At 40.5% G+C, this 24059-nt stretch overlaps 1 protein-coding gene across 5 annotated transcripts in view; it reads left to right on the top strand.

Annotated features, from left to right (window-relative positions):
• GPRIN2 (G protein regulated inducer of neurite outgrowth 2) overlaps positions 1 to 23755 on the top strand; it is a 30854-nt gene extending 7099 nt beyond the window's left edge. For 4 of the 5 annotated variants that reach the window (XM_021398975.1, XM_021398974.1, XM_021398973.1 and 1 more), the window contains one exon: positions 21069 to 23755. In XM_021398975.1, the coding sequence (XP_021254650.1) occupies positions 21085 to 22902 (1818 nt within the window). In that variant the 5' untranslated portion in view covers positions 21069 to 21084 and the 3' untranslated portion in view covers positions 22903 to 23755. Of the gene's footprint in view, positions 1 to 5479; positions 5898 to 21068 lie in introns of those variants that run through there. The other variant, XM_021398977.1, reaches the window with a different exon arrangement.

Genomic DNA, 24059 nt, shown 5'->3' with positions numbered 1-24059 from the left:
GGGGAGGGGAGGGGAGGGGAGGGTGCAAAAGAAGCAGATGTAGGCAGGCTAGCAATGACTGAACCTGACTGCTGTAGCCTGTGTTGCACACAGGCTGCTCCTATTGCTTATACTTTTTCCCCTAGGAGCCAACCAAACCATTTCTGTTCCCTTCCCAGCCTGAGATTCAGGTGGTACAGTGTACAGCTGGAAATACTAACCTGAAGGACACCTGCCTACTGCTATCTAACTTATTGTATAACTTTGATTGTCTTTACAGAGAGGCACATTGCTTTTTAGGACTTGACTTGGTACTTCCTTTTGTCCTACCAACCTAGCTTTTTTCTCAGAGAGAATGAATGAGAGCTCTGTGACATTCTGTTTGTGTATTTTTGGCAACCAGGGGCTGAAGGATGAGAGAGAGTTAAAGATTTTCTTTGGATTCCTGAGACCTTTGAGTCAGTATGTCCATGAGCAAAGGTTACATAAACTAATGGATTAGAACAAGATTTAGTTGCATAAACACTGTTACTGCATTTCAATCTGTCACAGAATCAAACCTGCAGATTATTGTGGGCAGAGCTAGCCTGAGGCTTACAGTCCTTCCCAGTGAGTTCTCTCTGGCACTGGTCAAACTTGAAATAGCACTGTTCCCTGGCTGTGGGGCTGCTCGGAGATCTGTGTGTACTACCTTACAGGTTTTGGTTATGCACGCCATATTTAATACATGGTACTGTTGCTCTCTGTGTCTAATTTGGAATGTCATTCTCTTATATTGGTTGCGTAATAATTTTTTCTTTAACCAAGAATCACTCCTCTTATGAAGGTGAACCAATAAAGGCAGCCACAGAGACTATATCTAAAGCCTCTTCAAATTCCCCCAAATTTCCTGAAGCCTCTGTTATCCATCTGTCTTCCCTCTATTACGCTGTCTCTGCACACATCCTGGAGTCTCAACTCACCTGAGGGATGCCAGGGAGAAAGGTAGAACAAGGCACGGGTCAGAGTTGGAGATGCATTTGCTGCCAAAGCATGTTGCCCAGTGAGAGAAAGGCTGGTTTAAGAGTATTGAATGTTAATCCAGAGGCCATGGACCACCAGACAAGCACATTGTGATGACTGTGAGCTAAATTGTTTGGGAATATTCCAGGTCATATGAGAAAACAATGCCTTTCTTGGGGCTACACAGCTATGTTTTTTCAAAGTGGTTCAGAGTGGGAAATTATGTTCCCAAGCTGCAGTTCTTTCTTCTTGTACAGTGTTTTCCTTGGTACTTTCCCCAGCTTCTTGCTGGTACTGTTTCCTCATTTTAAATTGGGAAACCGAGGCATAGAAGTTCAAATCTTTATTTAGATGTTTGACCATCATTAAGCAGAGCCAGCTGTCTCTAGAGCAGACTTTGTTCACAGCACTTAGCCCTGAGTGTGAGCTACAACGCAGAAAGGACACCAGTACTTTTTTTTTTTCCTATTTGTTGTCCAAAGACCAATTAACTATTTGAATCATATTTTGTGGAAGGAGACTGAGGACTATTACTATATACAGTAATGTGATTTTGTGAAGACTTCAGACCTAAGACATAGGACAAAATTACTGCCCTTCTCAAAGCCTAATGTTTTGTTCTGTTTGTTTTTCTTGTTTCCTGTTTCTTTGTTTCTGGGAGCACAAGCAAGTAACAGAACAGATGGAAGACTTGCAACAAAATGGAGAGTGAATCTAAACATGTGATTAAATTCTCAAAAAGGGCAAAGCTCTCCTGGCATGAAAGGAAGCTTAAAGCTACCCCACAAGTGGCTGGAAGCATTTTTGCTTGATTTTGTTTCTTTCCTTGTTTGTTTTTTCATTGTGGTTTTTTTCTTGTATGCTTTTATTTGTTACTTTTTCCTGCTGGCTATTAAGCAACAGTGGAGAGCAGGGGAGATGTTCTGGTGATTGATTCCTCCTCACTTCGGAGGAAGTGAGAACTGGGCAAAGCAGAAGTGAGAGCAGAGTAACAGTCCCTTGCTTTAAGATGAAATTCTAGGTTTCCTGTCATGAAATCTTTGGTTTACACAAAATATGTTTAAAAGGGTCATCTTGCTTGCATTTTCCTTAATCAATTGTTATTCTGTTTGGTAAAATAAAAAGAAAAGTCTCTGAAATAGATGAGATTGCTTAAACCAGCAGGCTGCCTTGCAACCTGCCAAGGCAAAATCAAGGTGACAGAACTGCGCTGCTTTGTTGAGCTCAAATCCAAGATGGAAAAAATAAAGTAGATGATGTGGCTCTAAAATACCAGTTTCCACAGCACTAAAAAGCCTGAAAGCTTTCAAAAAGATTAATCCCCCAATAAGAGTTTCACGTCTGTGCTGCTCCTTGAAAAAAGTTATGTCAGTAGCATTACAGCATTATTCCCAGGAAAGATGAATGTAGGTGATCTGCCGTATTTCATAATGACCTTATGATATGAACAGATGAGATAAACCCACACAAATCATCTTCCTTTTCACAGAAAAATAAGTTAGAGAATAGAGGCTTACCATGGGCCATACTGGATGCAGCCTTTGAGGCACTCCTTTTCCTAAATAACTCCTGTACATGGAAAGATGCTTTGTAGCTCCAAGGGATTTTAAGTTAAACATATATATATATATACAATGAATTGCTTTCTTAAGTAGAATGTCAATATGCATTCATATGGATTCTGTTGGTAAATTATCTTTGAATTACAGCTGTTACCTGTGAATAATTTTATTTCAATTTGATTTTTTTGTGATACTGCTTATCTGATAGAGTTGATTTCTTTATAAAATTCCGTTTTAAAAAATGTGTTGCCTATGTCAAATTGAAGATGAATTGTCAGTTCTATGCTTTCAAGTGATCTCTGATGTGTTTTGCTTGCCTAAAGTGCCCATGGAAACAATCAGCGTGCTAGCTCGTATACTAGATGGACAGAAACTCCTTTGGGTTGACATGAGCACTCTCTTGGATAAACATCTGGCAAAAGCTGAAAATCTGGCACTGCATACAGGATGCCAGTTTCAGCAGGGGTTAACAGTATCTGGAGTGGAGAGCATCTAACTGGTTCAGTGCGTAATGAAAGTTTATTTTGCCTGTGGTGCATTAGCTATTATTTTGAAAGTTCACGCAGTCTGTTCTGAAGTGCTGTTAGTCTTCAAAAACACTCAGAAATATTTTACAGTGGCAGTGTCCAAGACCTGATCCGAATTGGCTGTGACAGATGACATTCAGGCAAATGAGCAGTGTTACTCACAAGACAGCATACTGTTCCTGGAGGGCTATGTTGTTCTCATAGACTAGAACACGTTTCAAAAATGCATTAAGCTAAAATTGACCTGGTTGCAGGTGCAGCTTCACTGGCTTAAGTGGCTTTGAATCAGCAGGCAGGAAATATCAGCCTTCCAGGGTTTGCAGACAAAGCCTTCAGACAGAGAGATACGAGCAAATTGCAAGCAGCATTTTTGTGAGTCAGCTCAGAGAGACACTTCTTCCCTAAAGAAATTCATGAACATTGGCTGGAGTTAGCCTAACGTATCTGAAGACATAGGCTATTGACTTCTCAGTTTCCTGTAACTGTGAACTTGGTTAAAGAAGGAAGCAGAAGAAATTCTGCGAACTTGGATTTGAGGCATCTTTGTGCCTTTTCCAATTACATGAAAAATTAACATTGTGGGGCCTATTCAGCTTTTTATGTATGCCAATGGTATGTAAGCTGTTCAGGTAGCAGTTGGTCACCAGTGTCTTTCAATAAGCACATTTTGATGCTTTCATTGAAAACCATCAATCTTGCTAGACTTAGCAAATCCTGGATGAGAAAGCTATGTGACTCTATCCTGTAGGGGTTTTAAAGAAAATGTGATATTATCCTCACATTTTATTCTATACATGTTCTTGGGATATGGGACAACTTGAGACAAATGTGGAAGATGCATTTGACAGGAAGGGTTGTGCACTGAGTCATTTCACAGTTTGTATCTATGGAACAGTGCTGGGTTATCTATAAGTGCTGGGACATGTCTCATCACCTCAGCCAATGCTTTTTGTTGGAATAAGGAAGTAACTAGTGATAGAACTAGAGGGAATGGTCTCAAGTTATGCCAGGGGAGGTTTAGGTTGGATATTAGGAAAAACTGATTCTCCTCTTCTCCAAAAGGATGGTCAGGTGCTGGAATGGGTTGCCCAGGGAGGTGCTGGAGTCACTGTCCCTGGAGGGTTTAGGAAACACTTAAATGTTGTACTAAGAGACAAGGTTTAGTGAGGAAATATTGGGGGTAGGTGGACAGTTGGACTAGGTGATCTTGGAGGTATTTTCCAACCTTGGTGATTCTAGCAGCACTCGCAAAGTCCTGTACCGTTGTGGGGAGTTTGCCTGGATGTGATCCTGGGCTGCCAGGAACCACAATAGGAGTGCTCTGGAAGAGATGGGTTCAAGGAGCTTCTCTTTCTAGCTTTGCAGGATGCACAAGGTCAGCACAAGCAGCTGACTTGAAATGCCCAGTCTGCTTCGTTGCTGTTATAAACTTGTCGAGTAAAATAAAGCCAGAAAGCTGCTGCTGACCTAGGCATAGCTTTTAACCCCTAAAATGCATTCTGACCTGCAGCCAAAGGAGGAATTGCTCAGTGTGTGTGTGTAAGGATCTTTTAGGAGCAAAACCTGACAGTGCATAGAAAATGACTTTGTTTTTGCACCCTGTTTTGAAGACTTCAGGCTGCAATCTTGTGTTTCCAAAAGCACTAGGTGGGGGGTAGGGTTTTGGCCTCCCTCTGCCAACCGAGTGGCCTGTGAGGTGGGGTTCTCCTACCAGAGGAGGACAGGACTGGACAGGGGATGCTCAACAGTAGCAGTGTCAGGGAACCCTGCCAGCATCAGGGTGTGCCCCATGAGGTGCAGGTGCAGCCCGCAGGCACCCTGTGATGGGTGCAGGAGGAAGGCTGTGGCTGCAAGTGCACTGCCAGGGCCTGGGCCTGTTGGAGGGACAAGTGATCTGCATGCAGCCCAGACCAGAGCTGCAAGCACCATGGGGTGTGCGCTGATGTCCACTTCTTTCAAGACACTTCAGCTCAAATTTGTTTTAGTAAGAAGCAGGTTCTGTAAAAAAAACAACAACAAAAAAAAAAAACACTTGCAACAGAAGAAAATTTCTTCTAACTTGTGTCCTGTCCCCGATAAGCTAGATGACTCTTCGTGGCATATTGCTTTTCCCATCTCTCCCAGTCAGCTCAAACATTCTGTCTTTTGAATCCATTAGGATAGATTTGTCACCAATCCATACCCACACATCTAGTGCATTCTGGGTTTGGGTTCTTTTTTGTGTATGGTTGCTTCTCTGCTTATGCACTAGTTTACCAGAAGCGGAGGGTGTTTCCTACTGATATTTTCACATTTCCGTGAAGGTGGAAATTGAACACACCAGGGTAGCTTGGACCAGCTGCCGGCTCCTCTGTATACCTTCTATCATTCTCTTTTTCCCTTTTTTTCTATTCCTTTCTCTCTGCTCCTCCTCTTCCTGCCCCTCTATGCCTCCCCTCCCTGTGCTTCCCTGGCGGCACTGCCGGCTCTGCACAGGCCCAGTTCTCTAATCAGATGAAGCTGCAGGATTATCTCTCTCCTTCCCTTCTAAGCTCCATTTTATTTCCTCTCCAGCCAAGGGGGAGGCAGGAAGGGGCGTCACCTCTAGGCAGAGGAAACCCCATCTCCCGGTCTCCTGCCTTTGATGCTCTCTAGCAATCCCCCCCCTCCTTCCCCTTATATACTCACCTTAGTGTCAACAGCATCAGTCGGATCAAAGAGCCCTGTTTCTAAAGGAAATCCGAACTCTTTTGGCTTTCATTCTCTTTAAATTTGAGCATCTATTTTAAATCTCCTCCAAGTAGCTTGGACAGGGAGGGTGGATGTGCCATCTCTGAGTAGGGGCAAGGTAAGGACCACGGGAGTCACGCGTTGCCTGTTCTCTCGTCTCCTGTAAGGACATCGTTTTTCCAGCAGGTCTTTGAGAGTAACAAACCAGATAAGGGGAAGGGAGAAGAACTGCACAGAGACAGAGCCAGGCTTCTGTAAGTGCTGCGTTGGCAGCAGGGGGTTGGTAGCTGAACTAAAAAGCCAAGGAAATTGTAGTTTTCTCTTTTACTAAAGTGTGAGACCTATGGCTCAGAACTTTAATGGAATTTAATATAATTCTGCAGATTGTGTTTTGTTTTTTTTTTTTCCTGTGCTTGTGTCTTTAACTTAGGTGTGTATGTATATGCCTTTTATCAAGTATTTGTAAAATATACTAGTCACTCTATTTCTAGATTATGTATGGCTTTAAGTATTACATTTTGGTACTGATCTACTGGAGAACGGTTTCTCTTCTTTACCACCAAGTGTACCACATTTTTTTGTTTTGTTTTGTTTTAAATTCCTAAGAGGTTAATGCCTGACAAGGGAAGAAAAACTGAGAAATACCTCAATGCCTTCTGGATGTCAGCTTTGTTTTTATGCTTTTCTCTCCTAAGTAAATAATCAATCTTTATTTAGGACAACCTTTAATGTTTTTATCTCAAACAGGAACTTGAATTTTTAAAGGCTGAAAGATTGATTTGATTTGGCTTTTTATTGCTGTTAGTCAACATTTTTAATCAGAAACCACTGCAGAAGACTGTATTGTGCATATGTTGCAGTTCCTAAGCTGTGATTAAATGTAAGAATTTGTGCTGATGCACTTCTGGGTTTTGGGGAAGAGGTTTAAAAGAGGTGGGGAAAGCAAACATTTATTTCTGCGTACAGAACTTAAAGCATAACAGATGCCTGGGAAGATAACCATTGGATATTCTTTATAATATGTTGATCTTTTGCATAAAAATGACGGACCATACAAAGATCAAAATCTACCTCTTTTGCAGTAACTCTCATTTTGATGTAATTAGCCGACACAAAAATATTAGCGATTTCCACTCACCAAGATGTAGATTACAGTCAGCAAGTAGTTGTTTGCATGCTTAAAGTTAAGCACATATCTGAGTGTTTGCAGCAGGACTGCAGTAAGATCTGAGGGGTCTTTGTGTAAAATAATTAGGTTTGGGGGAGGTTTAATTTATGAGCGTGGATTTGTTGAGTGCTTTATGTTTTCTGTGTCGTGGCTCAGTCACTCTGTAAAACACTGTTCACTAATTGTAAGGTTTTATTGATTTTGCTGACCAAAAGTTTTTACTTGAGCTGTGCTCTAGAGAGTTGTAGTTAGAGTGTAGATATTGATGCTTGCCTAGGACTGCACAAGCAGTAAGAGCAGCAAACGCCATACAGTATTGTTGTATTTGAGCTGGCTTATGGTATCAAATCTGATAAATCCCCATTAGTTAACCACCCCAAATTCACATTTTTCCTTACATGATAAACTACGTGTTTTCAAAATAAACTTAAGAAATAAGAATGTATGAGGGGGAGTGGAACAGGCAAAAATTGTTATTTATGATTATTATACTACGGAAGGTTACTTTTCTCTTGGTTTAGAGCAACAACAAAACTGTGTACATCACAGGTAGCCTTAAAGCACTCCAGATGAGTAAAAGTATTTGCTGTACCAGTCAGATAATGTTATACTTTCTGCAGGGTAGTTAGTTCTGTGCAGAAGAGCAGCAAAATCCTCTTTCTTCTTCAGCAGCTCTTCTGGAGATTAGAGACCAAATTTTACATTACTTTCCTGTGTAGTTAATGTTTTAAAATGAAGATGGAGTGTATTTGACCGGTCCCTTGCATTTGGGTATTGCAAGCTGTTATACATCTTTCAGGAGAATGCAGTCTAGGAAAGAAGCTTTCAGAGAAAGCGCTGTTAATGGTATTTATTCATTTTTCATAAGCATTTTCCAATGAATCAGAAAAAATAAAAATCCTATTGCTGTTATTATGTACCGTGATTCTCTTATTTCCCCAAATAAATCAAAGTTTATGTCTTTGGCAGATGTATGCAATATTTTGCTTGTTTGTAGTCCCAGAGCAGTCTATCCCCAAGAGCAATATAGCATGAATCATAGGCTGCAAATGATATTACAATTACTCTCTGTCAGCCTCTCACTCTTTTTCTCTCCCTTTTTTTTTTTCTGCTACCATGAGCAACACCATGGATTTTGTGAGCATGAGCGTTTTGGTTAATTCTTGTGGCTTCATTGTTTAGTAATAAGGGAATTACGGGGAAGAAAATAGGAATAAAAAAAGGATTACTGTGATTATGCCCTTTGCAAAAGGGGGTTTGTACACCATATTACTCTACAAATAGGCATGTAGAAAGCAGTGTTATGAAAGCGCCTGAAGCTGCTTTTATTTCCATAATAGAAGTTCATGTTGATGTTCTTTCCTAAGGTAACATCCTTGATGTTTACTTGATTGTATACTAAGAGTAGTCAGGTGCATTTCCCAGGCAGTGCTGAGGGGTTTTTAACTTGCATAAATGGTAAAGCTGTGTGCATGTACATTATCATATGTGAAAGCACTTCTTTTAGCTATTAAAATGTCTAGAATAGCTGAATAATCCAGACTCTTAATAGTCTTTTTTCTTTTTTTGTTTTGCTTGGGGGAATGTGGGATGGGGAGGTGATGTTTCATTGGCAAGAGAGATCTCATCTCTGAAAAAGCAAGGAGAGGCGAGGAATGAAAATAAATATTGGAGTACAGTGGCCAGGAATATCTGTGGGAGGGATACAATGAGAAGAGAGTTAACTGAGAGATGTTAAATGAGCTGTTCTCTGGTTAAGATCCATAACACAGTATTTCTTATGAATCTGTTAGAACTATTGAATTCATGTGAAGCTACGCAGCTGATAGTTCATGTATGTGTTAGGAACGATCCTGTAAGAATATCCTTCAACTCTTTAGTAGATGGCAGGAATGGTCTCTTTCCTTTACCAAAGCTGTCAAAGAACTTCACAATAAAGTTCTTCTCAGGGCAATTTTTTTTTAAGCAACAAGAATCTCCATAAATCACTTTGGGACTGCTTAAGTATATACACTCACTTAAAGCATTGAAACAGGTGCAGGCTAGTTAAATGAAAACATCATCAGCCAGGTCCTTGCCAGCTTGGTGTTCAGTGTGAGCATTAAGCACATGAATTATTTGAGTGTTGTTCTGTGCCTATGAAGCATCCTAAGAAAGATCACCTTTGAAGTGACCCATTCCTCTGTGTTAGATATCTTCCAAAGTTGTGGCTTAGCTCTTGTGCACTGTGGATTTGATACAAAACAGAGAAAAGAGTGGGATTCTTTCTCCTTCTGCAGAATATCTGCTAATTAATCTTTAGCAAGGACACACCTCAGTGTGCGAACGAAGATTAATGGGATTGAGCAGATGTAAAACCTTCATTTGGCTTGCAGAAGCTTTGCTCCAGTCAACAATGCATAAGACTGACAGAACTCAGTTTATCTGAGCTGAACTGGACAACTCAACTTCCTTTTCTGCTCATAAACTGTACAAACCTGATGCGGAAGTTGGAGAGATGATGAATACACAAAGCCACCATAACTCTTCCGAACTTGATTATTTTTAGGCTTTTGAAATTATTTTATTGCTTCCTGCTAGGAGTCTGCTGGAAAGTTCAGTGTCTATGACTGAGCGGGGTGAATGTACAGGGTGGATAAGTATGTCCTGAAATGTTGTCAAGGACAAAGATGTATCCTGTTTCAGCAGCTTTTTTTTGTTTCTGAAATAGCCTTTAAACTATTGTGAGAGTAGAGTCCTTTTTTTGTAGCAAGAAAGGTGCTGACATATTGGGAAAAAAAAAAACCCTTGGAGTTGCCTCTTTCATATGTATCTCCTTGTCTGTATAGTACAGGGATTACTCTTATGACCTGTCAAAACTCGTTCCTCTTTTACCTTGTAAAAGCTGCAAGTTCCACTAAGCCATTAAACGGGATCTGTCATTTGGCAATGATAGATGAAAACACAAGATGATGAAAACAGAAATAACGGAATCATTCCCTTTTGAAGAGACCTTGGGAGCTCATCTTCTGCAATTCCTGCTCAAAGCAGAGATGGCTATGAGGCTAGATCAGATTTCTTAGGCTTTTGTCCACCTGGGTCTTGAATATGTCAAAAAATGCCTGAATGGTAAAGAATTCCGAGAACATTGAATAACTTTACATAAGTGGTATCTTGTTGCCAGCGGTTAACAGGAGATGCTTACTGAGTTGTCGTCTTCTAACTGTCCAGGTAGTACAGGTGGGATCTTTCTTTACCCTGATGATTAGAGGAACCTGCGCTGTCTTGCAGCTCCTGAACTCCTCTCTCTTTATACCTCAGTATTTGTGTGCCTGGCATGACTAAGTGTTAATAAGGAAGTAGAAGCTATTGCAGCTCATTTTGTGGTTAAAATTAGCCAAGAGGAGGGGGACACTTTTTTTTTTTCTGCAAAGAAGGATATAAACAAGAGCTCTTGAGGAAGTTCTTCATATATACTTGGAGTTGAGCAAAAAAATGCAAGTTTGGTCTGCTGCTTTTATGTGTCTTGGTTTTTCTCCGTATGGTCCCTGGTATCAAAGGCTTTGGGTAGCATTTTGTGAGTGTGAACCCTCTTCTGTTCTGATGCCTTTCTTCTGTCATTCTTGAGAGAGTAATCTTTGTTTCTGAAAGCTTTAGGCAACCATTGCCTGTGTTGATCTGATTAGACCACAGAGTAACTGGGAAAGTTGCTTTTTTGAGACATCACATTTTGGCTTGATAACTATTACATGTGACAAAATATCAGTTTTGAGAAGGAAATTTACTCTTCCCAGTTTCTGCCGTATTCTTTGCTTGTGTAGTTTAAAGGTAAACTTATACTACAGTAGGGTAAAAGAAACTTGTAGCAGTGCTATAAAAGATGTTTGAATAGACTTTTTTTAGTCCATTTCCTTACTTACATGACTAAATATGTGTACACCACTTATCTCCTTGGATAGAGATTGCAGTGTGAACCAAAACCTTAAATTTGTTATAGAATCTTATCTAGTTTCTGCCAGATAGAGTCATGAAAAGTTCATCCAAGTAAATGAAAGCTTGCAAATGAACGAAGGTCTGCAGGACAACATGATCTCTGGTTGTGTCAGCTCTGCTTATAGAAGTGTAATGAATCTACTTGTAATAAGTCTTTGCTGCATAGTATAGCTGGTATTAGCCTGCATGTTATCTACATTATATGATCTACAGCATATAGATGACATACATTTGAGAAACTCTTGGTTCTGGTGAAATAAAACTACTGTTAATGCTAGTTTTATATATTTGGAATCCATTGTCCTAAACATGACCTGATAGATGAGCTTTCTGCAAGTGCAACGTAAATTTCATGTAAAAAGATGCTCTATTTGTTTCAAACCAAATATTAGTAAAGAAGAATGAAAATATGTTTTTCTCAGTGTCTAATATCTTTTATCCTGGGATTTTAGAGTGCTCTGCAGTCATGAATTAAGCCTTAAATATCTACATCAGGGGCTTCTGCATCTAATCCCTGAGTCACAGATGAGTAAACTGAGTCACAAAGTGAATGATTTGCTCAGGGTCATACCATGTATCAGTAAACAAAGAAGCAGGAAGCAATTGTTTCCTCTTTCTAATCACCAACCAATTATTTTTGATAATCTGGAAGTCAGTCACCTTTTGTTCACCACCAGTGCTCAGAACAATTTCTGGTTGTAGTTAGATTGCCCTTCTGAATCTTTCTCTTCTCCAGTGTTTTGTGTACAGTTCATAAACGTAATTTTAATAAAGAATTTGTGTTTTTATTGCCCATGGTGTATTGCAGAGGAAAATGAAAGAACAAGAAGTGAGGGTAAACTACTTGGTCTTGCTAGATGATTTGCTAGTAAGTTTATTTAGGCAGGAAAGAGAGTACTACTACACATCTAAGAAGAAGGTACCACCTTTGATCATTTTGGTGGGGCATCTTTCAGTCTGTAAACATTTTCTCTGGACATCACAGATGTTGGAAGAGCTTCAGATTACTGTTACCTTTGCTTATGTCACCACTATTCCTGCTTGATGTCACTGTAGGAACTACCATCCTTCTGTTAATGATGATATGTGGACACTGCAGCTGCTGTACTCGTGGCTCTGTCTGGCTAGTGCTTTTGAGGCAGACTTGAGCTTTCTTTGTTTGCCACCCTAATTAGCTCTAAAGCTGTGATTGCTGGCAATGTAACATAGAGCCCAAATGAATAAGATTTTGTAGGAGTGTGGGCATATCATATGAAGGCTTGACGCTTCAGTCACGTCCTTCCAGTTAGCATGCATGCTAGCTGCCCATGGACTCGCTTTAGGTGTCAGACGCACCTTACTTTGTCAGGGTGGAGCATCACAGTATCTTGCTGCTCTTGTAATCAGAAGTAACTGCCTACAGTGCTGAATCCTGAAGGCAAAGCTGGGGTATCCATATGGCAGGGAGGCTAAGCCAAGCTGAGTTCATCTCTTTCCATCGCTGTTATTAAGCTTTCAAGCAAACAACAAAGAAGGTAGCTTGGGTATTTTCTGCTAAGACACATGAATTTGCAAGTGGATTCCTGATTTACTTGGCCTGTTTGGGTGGGGTTTTAGATGTGCAAACTGCTGGCCTCATGTAAGCAGGTTGCATTGATATGTAGCTGTACTTCCTCGCTGTGAGGCTGGAACAGGCCATAGACAGACTTAGGGTTTTCTGTATGATTTTTATGTTCATGATGCTTCACAAGCAACAGTGACCCGTGCAGTTTGCAGACTTAGACAAGTTGGGTAGAGGCTTGCTGAGCAAGCTATCACCATGTGTTTTTACACAGTTCCACTTAAGTAGGTTTACCATGGGGACATACTGTTGTGGCTGAAAGTGGACACAAAAAGGCAGCTCTGAGGAGGATGAGTCATTTGATAGCAGAGACCAGCCCTGTTAGCTCTTAACTCATGTGTGTGATGGAATAGGTTTTGATTCTTCTGCTGTGAAGAAGAAAAGGTTCACTAATGTCTGTCTTGAAATAAATCCAAATGTGGATAGGTCATTGCAGATTTTCTGCGTTAAAGATTAATTTCTTAAAAACATTATGAAATGGTTTTTATCCTGGGACTTCTGTTATGCCAGTGGATATCAGTAGCTAGCAGTTCTTACTAGCATAAATCTGGCAGTTGAATTAACTGTTTCTGTTCTGCTTAAACCAGCAAGGCAATTATATTAATGTACCACTTCTGTAGGCATACACTGTTCCGTGTAAGCATGATTCTAGATGAGTGTTGCATGATATCATGATACTTGATGTTAATTAAACCCTCAGCTCATGAAACCATCTGATTACACGAGCATCTCAACATAGTCTATTTTTAATTGAAAAGCTTTAACTGTCCCAACAGAACAGGTGAGCTGTAAAGAATTGAGCTGTCCTTATATTAACAATAAGCATCAAGTACAACTGTACAGTATCTCATGATGTTTTAGCTCTGTCAGGTGTATTCTAGGGCAGGTTGTATGTTGAGGTAGGTCTGTGTGTACAAGTAGGTATAGTGACAGTAATGTTTTGCATATGGTTTTCTAAAAAAAAGATCAAAATCCTAAGCGGATTCTTAAAGTTGTTTCTGGGACAGATGATTGAACAAAGGGTGGTGGTGAAGAGGACACACACTTACACAATCTGTCTTATGGTGGCATCTGGACTGCACCCAGCACATGCCTCCCTTGTGATACAGCATACCCCTCTGCTTTCCCAGTAAGTTATTTACAGCCCAGTGTGAATTTCCCTCTTGGGAATTCCATTAAAGTTATCATAAAAATAGCCTTCTTTGCATTCATACTTCTCAGCCTCACCTCCTTTATCGGCATCACTTTAGAATATAGACTCCAGCTCCTCTTTCCTGGCTCACACACTGTCAGGGCCATTTCAGCCATTTATTTTGATTCGAGTTGATTCTGAGTGTTGATTTCCTGCCTCTAAGTGTTTAAACTCCTTCAAGCATGCAGTGACTTAAGCAACTTCATAGCCTGTTTGTATCTAGGGGTTAGCCTTGGGCTACTGAATTTCTCTTTCCTGATTCCATCCAACAGCTGAGTTTTACCCGCTTCAGAAGATAAGTACATTATGAACAACTAAGACTGATTCCCAAAGTAATCTGTAGCCCGCTTTCATGTCTGCTTGTGGCAGATCCCTTCCCTACTCCCCCGAGAAGGCTGTGGGCAATGCACGCTGTTGGCATTACTATTCTGCCTTGAGATGCATGGATGAACAAATGTTTGAACATACTCATTTCTGACATGGTATTATTTTATTATCCTCTGGTGAGGTCACTGGTGACCAGGCTACTCATGGTAACCTCAAGATTTGGGAGAAGGTGTCTCTACTTGGTCCTGTGAAAGGAAATAGCTGAGGCCCATTAAGAGTAGGAAGGGTACTCTCCTCTTCATCTTGATGCCACACACAGAGGCAACACAGAGAGATTTCTGTCTTGCATGCTCAGCTTCAGCTGATGGAAAGAGAAGAAAGGGCTGGAAATTTTTTCCCAAGCCTGTCAAGAAAAGTGGTAATTAACAGAAATGAAAGAGAAGCTGCGAATAGTCAGTTTGTATGATCATAAAACACACACAATCTATGCTTTTGCCATGCTGAGCACCGGGTGTTGTAGCTCTTCTGCTCTTGTGTTTTCTAGTCTGTCAAATGTACTTCTCTTCCTCCTCCTACAAGGGAACTATGGTGATCACCCCTGTCACCAGTGCTTCTTGTGATGCAGGGGGAGCAACAACATGCAGTCAGACCTGAAATATCTTCCCAATCACAAACACAGTATGCACTGATCTGTTGTGTGCATCTGATGGTATCTGTAGATGCCCACATCAGTCTGTTTTGTAGATCTATCCGGTGCTTGGAAATGACCTAAAATATTTAGAGGAGAGCATTAGCAGATTTAAGTGAACAAGGCATAGTAAATATATAATGTTATTCCAAAATGGAAAGCTGAAAGGAAGATGATGGATTAAAGGTTAAGTAATTGGGGTTTCAACCTGTTTCTGTATTAATCTGGTTGCATTGATTTAGTTATTTACAGAATTTAGAGAAAGACCTGAAGTTCCTTAATGAGAGCTATCTTTTCCCCTATTTCAACTTCAGTTTCTTCCTTTTTCATACACCTCACCAAAATAAAATAACAAACCCACAAAAAACTAATCCCAGACACTTGAGTCTCTAAGCTTTTTAACGTAGCTAATCCTGTTTTGCCAATGCCTTTCAAATGGTTTGACTACTCCCAGCCCAACAGTAGTGATTACTGTTAATGGACCATTTCTTCAAGGTAAGTGAAGTAAGAGGGAGACTCTCAAGCTTTATATTACAAGTCAGTCTTCAGTCAGTGCTGAACAGGCCTTTCTGACCTCGTGCAAGTTACCAGTAATTCTCAAAGAGTACAGGCAGGACCAGATTTTTAGATGCGACCACACAATTTTTTTCATTCTGTTGGTATAAGCCTCTTTAGAACGAGTATAGCTCTAGAAGAAATTAATGTCTTATTGGAAAAGATTTCTTTTTATGTCATTTGACTTATGGTAAACATCTATCTCGGATGTTCGATTGTAGATACTAACAATGAAGATGCATTGCTTGAAATAGCAGTCCTGAAAAGAACACACAGTGTGAATGCGTGACATTGTTTCTGGTACCTGAGGTAACTTGGATGCTTAGGCAGAAATTGAGTTATTTTTGTTATTTCTGTGTGTTGTGTTGTGTCCCAGACAGATGTTAGTAATGTTTATGGCTAACTGACAGCTGCTGCTTAGGTTGTAATGAACGTTCTGCTATGTCAACCATAAACTGTTCTTGCCTTTTCAAATTTATAACCATGGTGTCTGTAATAAGATTAAGCAGAGTTAAGAACCTAGATATAGCAGCCTTCTATTCGCGTAAATCTCGTAAGTTCGTTAAAATCACACTATTCTCTTGCTAGAAAACATGCATTGTCTTGGAGTATAGTGCTATTGCAGAAGTTCTGTTTTTCATATGAAGCTGGTTATTGCACGGGTTGTCAAGGGCTGGTGCACAGTGGGACCAGAAGGGTACAAATGAAGTAGCAAATTCTGGGCAAAAACCTTGCAACCCCATAAAGCCACATCTTTTCCCAGAAAGAGATGGTGCTCGCTGTGGAGCGGCTGCTGTATTACTATCAACTTTGCTTATTGGAGGAAATGCAACCATTGCTAGATTTGTTACTAGCATATTCTCTTCTGCATGCCAATATTCCATGTTACTATCCTTGTTATGAAATCTAGGATTTGTTTTGTGGATGCCTTGTTTATTATAACATTCTTATGAAACCCGCCAGTGCAGAAAAGAAAGCAATTACTAGCAAATACATGATGCAGGAGCTCAATACGATCATACTGACTTATGTGGTATTGAATATCACATGAAAGCTTCCTCTTCATATGACGTGATTGCAATGAATTACTCAATTTTATATCCAATTGTTGTTGCTGTCAAAATTCTACTTAGAAGTATGTGCACACAATATAAAAGTGCTGCAGTATTTGAAACCATAATTAATAATATTTCAATAGATAACGTACATGATATTTAATATTCTGAGACTAAATTTACTAATACATAAAATAGGTCACAACTTTAATCATAAGTCATAGCAAAATACACGTTTGTTGCTTTAAAGTAGTTCAGTGGAATTAGTGAAAGCAGCCTAGATTCCCTCATAAGCTATCTGAAGCTAAGCCAAAAATAGTGGATGTTAATTCCATTTCTATCCTAATCCTTTCTCTGCTTGTCTAACAATTTTCTGTATATTCATAACAGGGTTCATGCTTTCTTGTTTGTGTGTTTAGGTGCAGATCCCCTTAGAATTTTCAAATGAAAATCTCGAATCAACTCAGAATCTACTGTAGGTATTTTTGAATACAATTATTGTTCTAGAAGTGATGCATTTCCTTAAAGAAAAGAAAAAAAAATAAAAATGGCAAGAAAGATAAGCAAAGCATTCTTTACACAACTGTGTGAACAAAGTTTCAGGTCCTCAGGTACCCACTAAGTCATCTTTGTCTGTATCTGTGTTTCTCATGGGCAGTCCATTTCCTGATTGGCTGATTCACAAAATGCGATGGCACTGCATGACTATAAAATTACAGTAGAGAGTTCGTTTTGTTGTTTTGCTTGTTTTCTAAATAGCATCACATGATTCTCACCTGTTCTCGGGTGAGAGAATATTCTCATACTCTCACATGTTCCCAGCCTCTCCCCGCTAAAAAAAATGTGGGTGTACACACCCAGACGTGCTGGCTTCCTTCTCCTTCTCAGAAATCATCAGCTGGGTGCAATCTGTACAGACTTGTGTTGCAGCATCTCTAGTCTGTATATGCAGAGTTGTGCCACCTCTTGTAGGGAGGTATATGGTACTTGCAAAAAATTCTGTGTACTCTGGAGCATCAATTCCAGCAGTGCACGTCTGAAATGAAGATGTTTGAGAAGGCAGGTATGGAATTGCATGTCAATTCCAAAGTCTTTGGAAGAAAGGCACTGCATGTGCACTGCATTGCTCAGGGCTTATGCCACTGGTCTGTTTCTTTAGAGTGGGTGGTCTTTTTCTGTTTCCTCCCTGTGCTGATGTTAGCAATCAATGGGGCTGGATGCTCAGCTGGATTGATGATCTGCTGTAGTGAGTGCTAAGCCAGTTAAAAAAGGAGGAAAAAAAAATCTGGGTCAGCAAGCTGACGCAGTTTGACACAGCTGTGTGCTCGCTCATGCTAATGTGAAATGTAGTGGGAACATTTTACTGCAGCAGAGGTCAGCAAAGGCCAGACCTACCAGACATTTGTTCTGCACCCATCACCTCCTCGCATAGCTCCATGGGTGCACATCTGGCTCAGGGCTCTGCCTGTGCCAGGCAGACAAAATGTGTTAGTTGTGTAAGGGCTTGTAGCTCTTAGCTACAAGGGAGCGAGGGGGAAAGCAAGAGGTGACCTATAAAGGGGGAAGTGTTTGAGCTGTCTGTGAAAATGTGATTTTGGATTTCAACATGGTAGAGAAGTGTGTTATTCTAAGGAAAGATGATTCATCTTGTTTGGATGGAGCTTTGTTTTCTTTCTTGACCTTTTGTTTTGTTTTGTTTTCCTTCCCATCCTTAGTTATGTCCTGAACTATCTGATGAGGTGTTGTTTTACTTAACTGGTAAGTGTTCACATTGGTTTTTAAGGTGTATGGCCCATGTTTGGTTATGATTTCAGCCGCAGTTGGAGTCTATATGGGTGGGACAAAAAAAAAAACCTGAAGTGTTCTCGTTGGAGGTTTCATTTTGAACATCACACTGGATATTCTTTCCAGGGACTGTTTCATTCTGGTGAATGTGTCTCTGCTTTTCATTTGGATGATGAATTAAACTGAAATTTGCATCACCTCTAGTTACACAGGTTTCTGCAGAAATGCTACATAAAGAAGGCAAACAGAGATCTTGGTATCTGCGTATATATACGTATTTGAACCTTGTAAACTTTCTGAGAGAGCTCTTTAAAGCTTCTGTAGCCTTGTATCGCTTACACCGGGGTCTGTTTGAAGCCTTCTTTCACTCGTGACTGAATATTTCTGACAGAATTTCCACTAGTAAATATCATTTCATCCCAGTGTGTGTGAAAGCCTTTGCAGGTGTTGACTTGTAAAGAGATTAAGTATAAGGTCTTCGCTTTGCAGACTGCTACGCTCTGGTGTTTAATCCTATTGACTCCTTTGAACTCTTTGCGACAGACTATACTCATAGGTATAAGTGGCTGCAGGATAGATAACATTCTGGAGGAGGAGATGAGTGAAGTATTTTAAAACTGTCCCTTTCCCAGCACGTGCTTCTCTTCTAAGTGTTGAGCATGATTTTGTGAGGATTCTTGAAAAACTCATAGAAATAGAGCAGTGGCTAGGCTGCTCTCGGCAGTGCCTTTAGCCCGAGAATCTGAAATTTCAGGTATGCTTATGTTGTTATCCTTGGATGCCAGCAGCCAGTGGAGTCCCACAGGCTAGAGAGGCTGTCTGCTGTACAGAGCAGGCTTGCTGCAGTTGGAGTCTATAACGAGTTTAACTGCTAACTCAACAAATATGAATGAAGGAGGGGAGACTGCCTTTTTTTTGGCATACAGTTTTGTCCAAATTTGAGCAAATCTTAGTGCTAAAGGATACTGCTGCCAATTGCAAATCCTTACTGCAAAGCACTCAACATAATGCTTCTCAGAGAAGTGATTCCAAGTAATAGTATTTTAAATGTTGTCTTGTTCAGTGTAATTTCATTATGGAAAAGCAGCCAATGCAGGTGAATTTCAAGTGATGGCAATGTTGCAAGATGAACTATTAGCTTGCCAAAGTTAACGCTGAAAAAGGAATTACACGTGTAAGCAGTGATAGCTGTTTGGATCAAAAACAGAGCTCTTGGTTTGCAGATGGAGAAAAAAGCGTGCTCTTTACCAGTTATGCTGGCAGCTGACTCTTTCATTCTGTAAATATCACAGTAGAAACTTCTCACCGAGAGGTCTGAATGTCCAGCCTTGCCCTCTTTGGTCCCTTGGTCTTACAAGTGAACTTTCCTATTACATTAACAGAGTTCTTTTGTCCTCCATTTGTGTACTGCGGTCTTGTTCCATGCATTCATTATTTCTGTAGTGATACAGTTCACAAGAAATTGTTGACGTTTTCTAGAGGAGTCCTGCTACAGAGGCAGAGTGTATACAGCACATCTGATAGAAAGTTCTCTAAAATGAGAACTTGTGACTTCCACTGCACTTACGTACAGCAACTTAACCAGTAGTACTTGACCTGGAAACTTTATCTGAAGCAGTGAATAAATGGTTAAGATTTTTCTGTCCAACAGAAGGAGTTCTGTTAGGAAAGATATATATATATATATAGATATAGGTATATGTGTCTGTGTATACATAGATATAGATATATTTGAATATTAAAATAAATTACTATACAAATACTGAATACCAAAGCTGAAGATGAGGCTGCACCAGCACAGAGCAGCGCAGGACAGCCCCTCCTCTTTCCTGGTGGCAGTCCTGGGCCTGATGCATCTCAGGCTATGCCCTTTGTCAGGCACACTGCTGGCTCATATTCAACTTGCTGTTACCATAACCCCCAGATTCCTTTCTGTGGAACTGCTCTTCAGCCTCTCACCCCCCTCAGTCTGTACCTATAGACATTTAGTCGTTAAATTTCATGCAGTGGATGATTGCCCACCCCTTTAGTTTGTCAAGTTCTTTCTGCAAGGCCGCTCTGCCCTCGAGGAAGTCAACAGCTCCTCCCAATTTAGATTTTCTTGTTTTGTTTTTACCTTGCTTCTGGTGCAGCCAGTATGTACTTGTAGATTCCCAAAGGTGATTGACATAAGAAGCCCAAACCATGCTCTGAAGCATGTACCTTTGACAGATTCTGTACTGACATGCGGACTTTCCATGCAGCTCAGTAGTTCTTAGGGTATTTTCACCTCCAGCCTTGCACTGGATTGCTCTTCGCTGGCATCTCCTATCACACCATTGGTAAGCACAAGTTGGAAAGCACACTGACCCTGCTGTGGGCCAGTTGGGTATCTTCACCCCATGGTCCCCAGCATTACAGATTCTGGGAACTCTTGCACTAACTCCACACAAATCTGGCAGGGCTCATTTCCTTTCATGTCATGTCTTCTCTGTCAGTCTCTGTAGAGACTATCTGGAAAAATAGGTGACTAATATAGCGATTTTTTTGCAAAACAAAATCCAAAGAAGCTTGCTAGGAAGTGTAAGGAAAAAGGGAGAATGTGTTCAGTTGTTTAGGCTCTCAAGACCTTGTTTATGTTTGAAAACTCCTGTGGTGACTGGATAACTTCTGAAATGATGACATCAAGAAACTATGAACGGAATATTTTTTTTTGTTTTGACAGTAATGTTAATATTGTTGGCTGATAAACACCATGGTGAAAAACTGTCTTGTTTAAAAATATACCTGTTTTTGCTTAAGTTATATGACGTCTCTATGTCCCAAAAAATGGCTCCAGTAAATTCAGTGGATATAGATAGTACTTAACATTGTTTAGATGATTATTGTTAATAAGTAGAAACCAAGGAGAACTCTTTTATATTACCTTCTCAAATTGCTTCTTTTTCTCCCCCATCATTTCTTGCAGATCTCTCCCTTTTGCCATGTCAGCTGACAGCCACCAGCTCCACACTCATTCCCACAAGGATACGCTAAATTCTACTTGTCACAGTCTCTTGAATGTCAACAGTCACTCCTTGTCAAAGAGCTCCTCGAGTCTCATTTGTGCTGGGCATGCAAGTTTGGAAAGGCAAAGCAACAAACAGGAGCTTAAGAAAAGCCACAGCAGCACTGTTTGCCAAAGCCTGGGACATGAGAGTGACACCAGGAGTGTGCCAGCTCCTAGATGGTCTTTCTCACAGTCTGGGCTGATGGGACTTGGATCAGTGGTCCAAACCATGAACGATCAGTCACCCGACAACAATTCATGGAGCACAGCTAAGACTACAAACCATTTTCTTATCATTGAACAGTCCCCAGTATCTTGGGAAGTGGGTGACACTAAGATGTGTGTAAAGAGCAGTACTGTTGAGAATGTTTCTTCAGCCTGCTTTAAGCACCAGCAAAGCATGTGTAAAATGGATGAACCAAGAGCTGCTCTCCAGAGAAGCCACTCAGACCTAACTTGCAGTTGCAAACAGCAGAGTTATGTCACTCACATAGAAACCAGTGCTACTGACTCCAGCCTTAGCTCTTCTAGCAGCAGGCATGATCCATCAGTGGTGAGGATGTCTTTCCAAACAGAAAGATATGGATCAGAAACAAATGAAAATACATCTCACTATCAAAACCTTGTGACTCATCTTCCAGTTCTACCTATAGACCAAAAAGTCCCCACAAATAGCTTTGACAGTGGTGGTATTCCACATAATACAACTGTTTACACAGATCCTGGAAGATTTCACAGTGCTGTTCTTGGACCTCACATGCCTGGAAATGGTTTCTCCAACAGGACAATGCTCAGTCAAGCCACTGGGATTATTCATGGTGGTCTGACTTACAGTAATATTCCAAACTCTGCATATTCACCCATGGTGATGACAGTTCATAACAATTCTGCAGTGCCCTGTAATATAAGGCAGGACTCTTGTATGAAAGTAGATGCCACTGTCTCTGCCTATTGCCATTCTTTGCCTATACCATCTATACAGCTTGTTCCACGATTGGTATGCTCAGTTAGCGAGTCAGGGAAAGAGCAAGCAGCACCTGACTGTTTTCATTCCTTTTCCACTTCAGACATTCTGACCTATCCTAAGCTTGTGTCTTCAGTAAGTGAATCAGGCCTGGATGCCAAGAGAGTCCTGAAGTGCTGTAGCATTCCTGGAGAACAACTACAGCAAGCTCAGCACTGCACTCAGCAGGAGACAGCTTCTCCAGAAACACAGACTGCTTCTGTTGCTTTTAGTAGCCAGCAAACTACAGACATAGTAATGAAAACCAAGGATATGTGGACTATGACCTCTGCAAATGATTTAACCAAGGGACCGAAACCCTCTCTTGAGCGTAGAGATGCCGAGGTGCAAACTCTTCCAACCATGGAATGCAAATCTGTTGCAACAAGCCCAGCGGCTGCAGCAGAAGGCCACTCTCATGTGTTCCCAGAGGTGAACCTGGAGCAAGACTTGGAGGTGCCCAAGTCTCCAGTACGGGAAGTGAGATGGGATGATGAAGGAATGACATGGGAAGTGTATGGGGCATCAGTGGATCCAGAAGTCCTTGGTTTAGCCATTCAAAAACATCTTGAGATTCAAATAGAACAGTTCCAGACAGAACCTGTTCAACAGGCTGGGAAAAGTAATGAGGATCCTCTCAACAGGGAGCCATCTTCTGACAAAATGGGGAAGAAAAGACCATTCAGAACAATGATGCATTCTCTGAGATATCCGAGCTGTTGTGCTCGTTCAAGTACTGCAGTGGAGTGAGCATAACTGTAGGACAGCCACAGCCATGTTGGGGTTTTTTGTTTGTTTGTTTTCTCAGTTGTAAATAAATGCTGGCTCTCAAGTGTTAACCCAGTATGTATGGACAATCCGCTTAGGGATAAGTGGAAAAAGTTCAGTGGCCATCAAAAAGCAAAGCATGGAAAAACCCATAGTTGGGCTAAGTAACAGAGGACGTACAGTGGTATCTTCATCATGCCATCTGATCATATTGACTGTATTTAATGTAGCACTCTTATTCTTCTATGTTAGTTTTACATCATATTTAAGGAATAAGACTTATTTTCTAAATGATGCATCTTTTTAAAATAACGTTGTATTTTTCAGTATTTTCATGATTTAGGGTTAGAAAACAAAGTTAGAAAATGATGCTTTAATCAAAATTCTTAGCTTTCCATCCTACTCCCTAAATTTTGGAATTCATTCTGATGTTAATTTATGCTAATGCTCACTATAAACCCACTTGAGCTGTAGATAAAATGACAAACTAGTGTAATACTATATTACAAATAATTATAACTTTTGCTACACAATTCTGCCATGTAATTTCAGTATTACTAGCCAGAACTCACCCCTTTGCAAGTTGCTCTGTAGTTGGATGATAGTCCTGCAACTTTCGTGTAGTTAGGATGAATTACAATCTGAACGTACAGACGTGATGTTTACCAGCTAACACAGATGTAAAGTATTACCAGAGATTACTCATGTTATGTGAATTACCTATTGAATGCTTGTTTTCTGAAAGAAAAGCTGTTCACACTGGTCCGTGACATTACCATACTCTACAAATCATAAGTGGTTTGGGTTTTCTTATATTAAAAATAATTTCCATCGAGTTCTTTTTATGTGCATCTATCCTGAAGAATGGTTGTTTTGTTGTGGCATAAGCCACAGAGAACAGTTTGCATCTAATCTTCGCCTGTTTTGTGTTCCCTGTCTGCTCTGATGTCAGCTGTCTGCTGAAAGTGAGGCTTTGTGTCTTTACCAAAGTACAGCTAAAATTAAGATTGTTCCTTCTGAGTGCCTTGGTCACACGGGCAGCTTCAAGATTTTCTTTTTTCCCAAAAACAGTTAAAAAAAAAAATCCCGGTGAAAAACTTCCGTATACTGTAGTGCAGAACCTGTTTGAAATGAAAGAT

The sequence above is a fragment of the Numida meleagris genome, chromosome 5 (assembly GCF_002078875.1).
Source record: "Numida meleagris isolate 19003 breed g44 Domestic line chromosome 5, NumMel1.0, whole genome shotgun sequence".
NCBI lineage: Eukaryota > Metazoa > Chordata > Aves > Galliformes > Numididae > Numida > Numida meleagris.
This window is presented reverse-complemented; position numbering and strand designations above follow the sequence as displayed.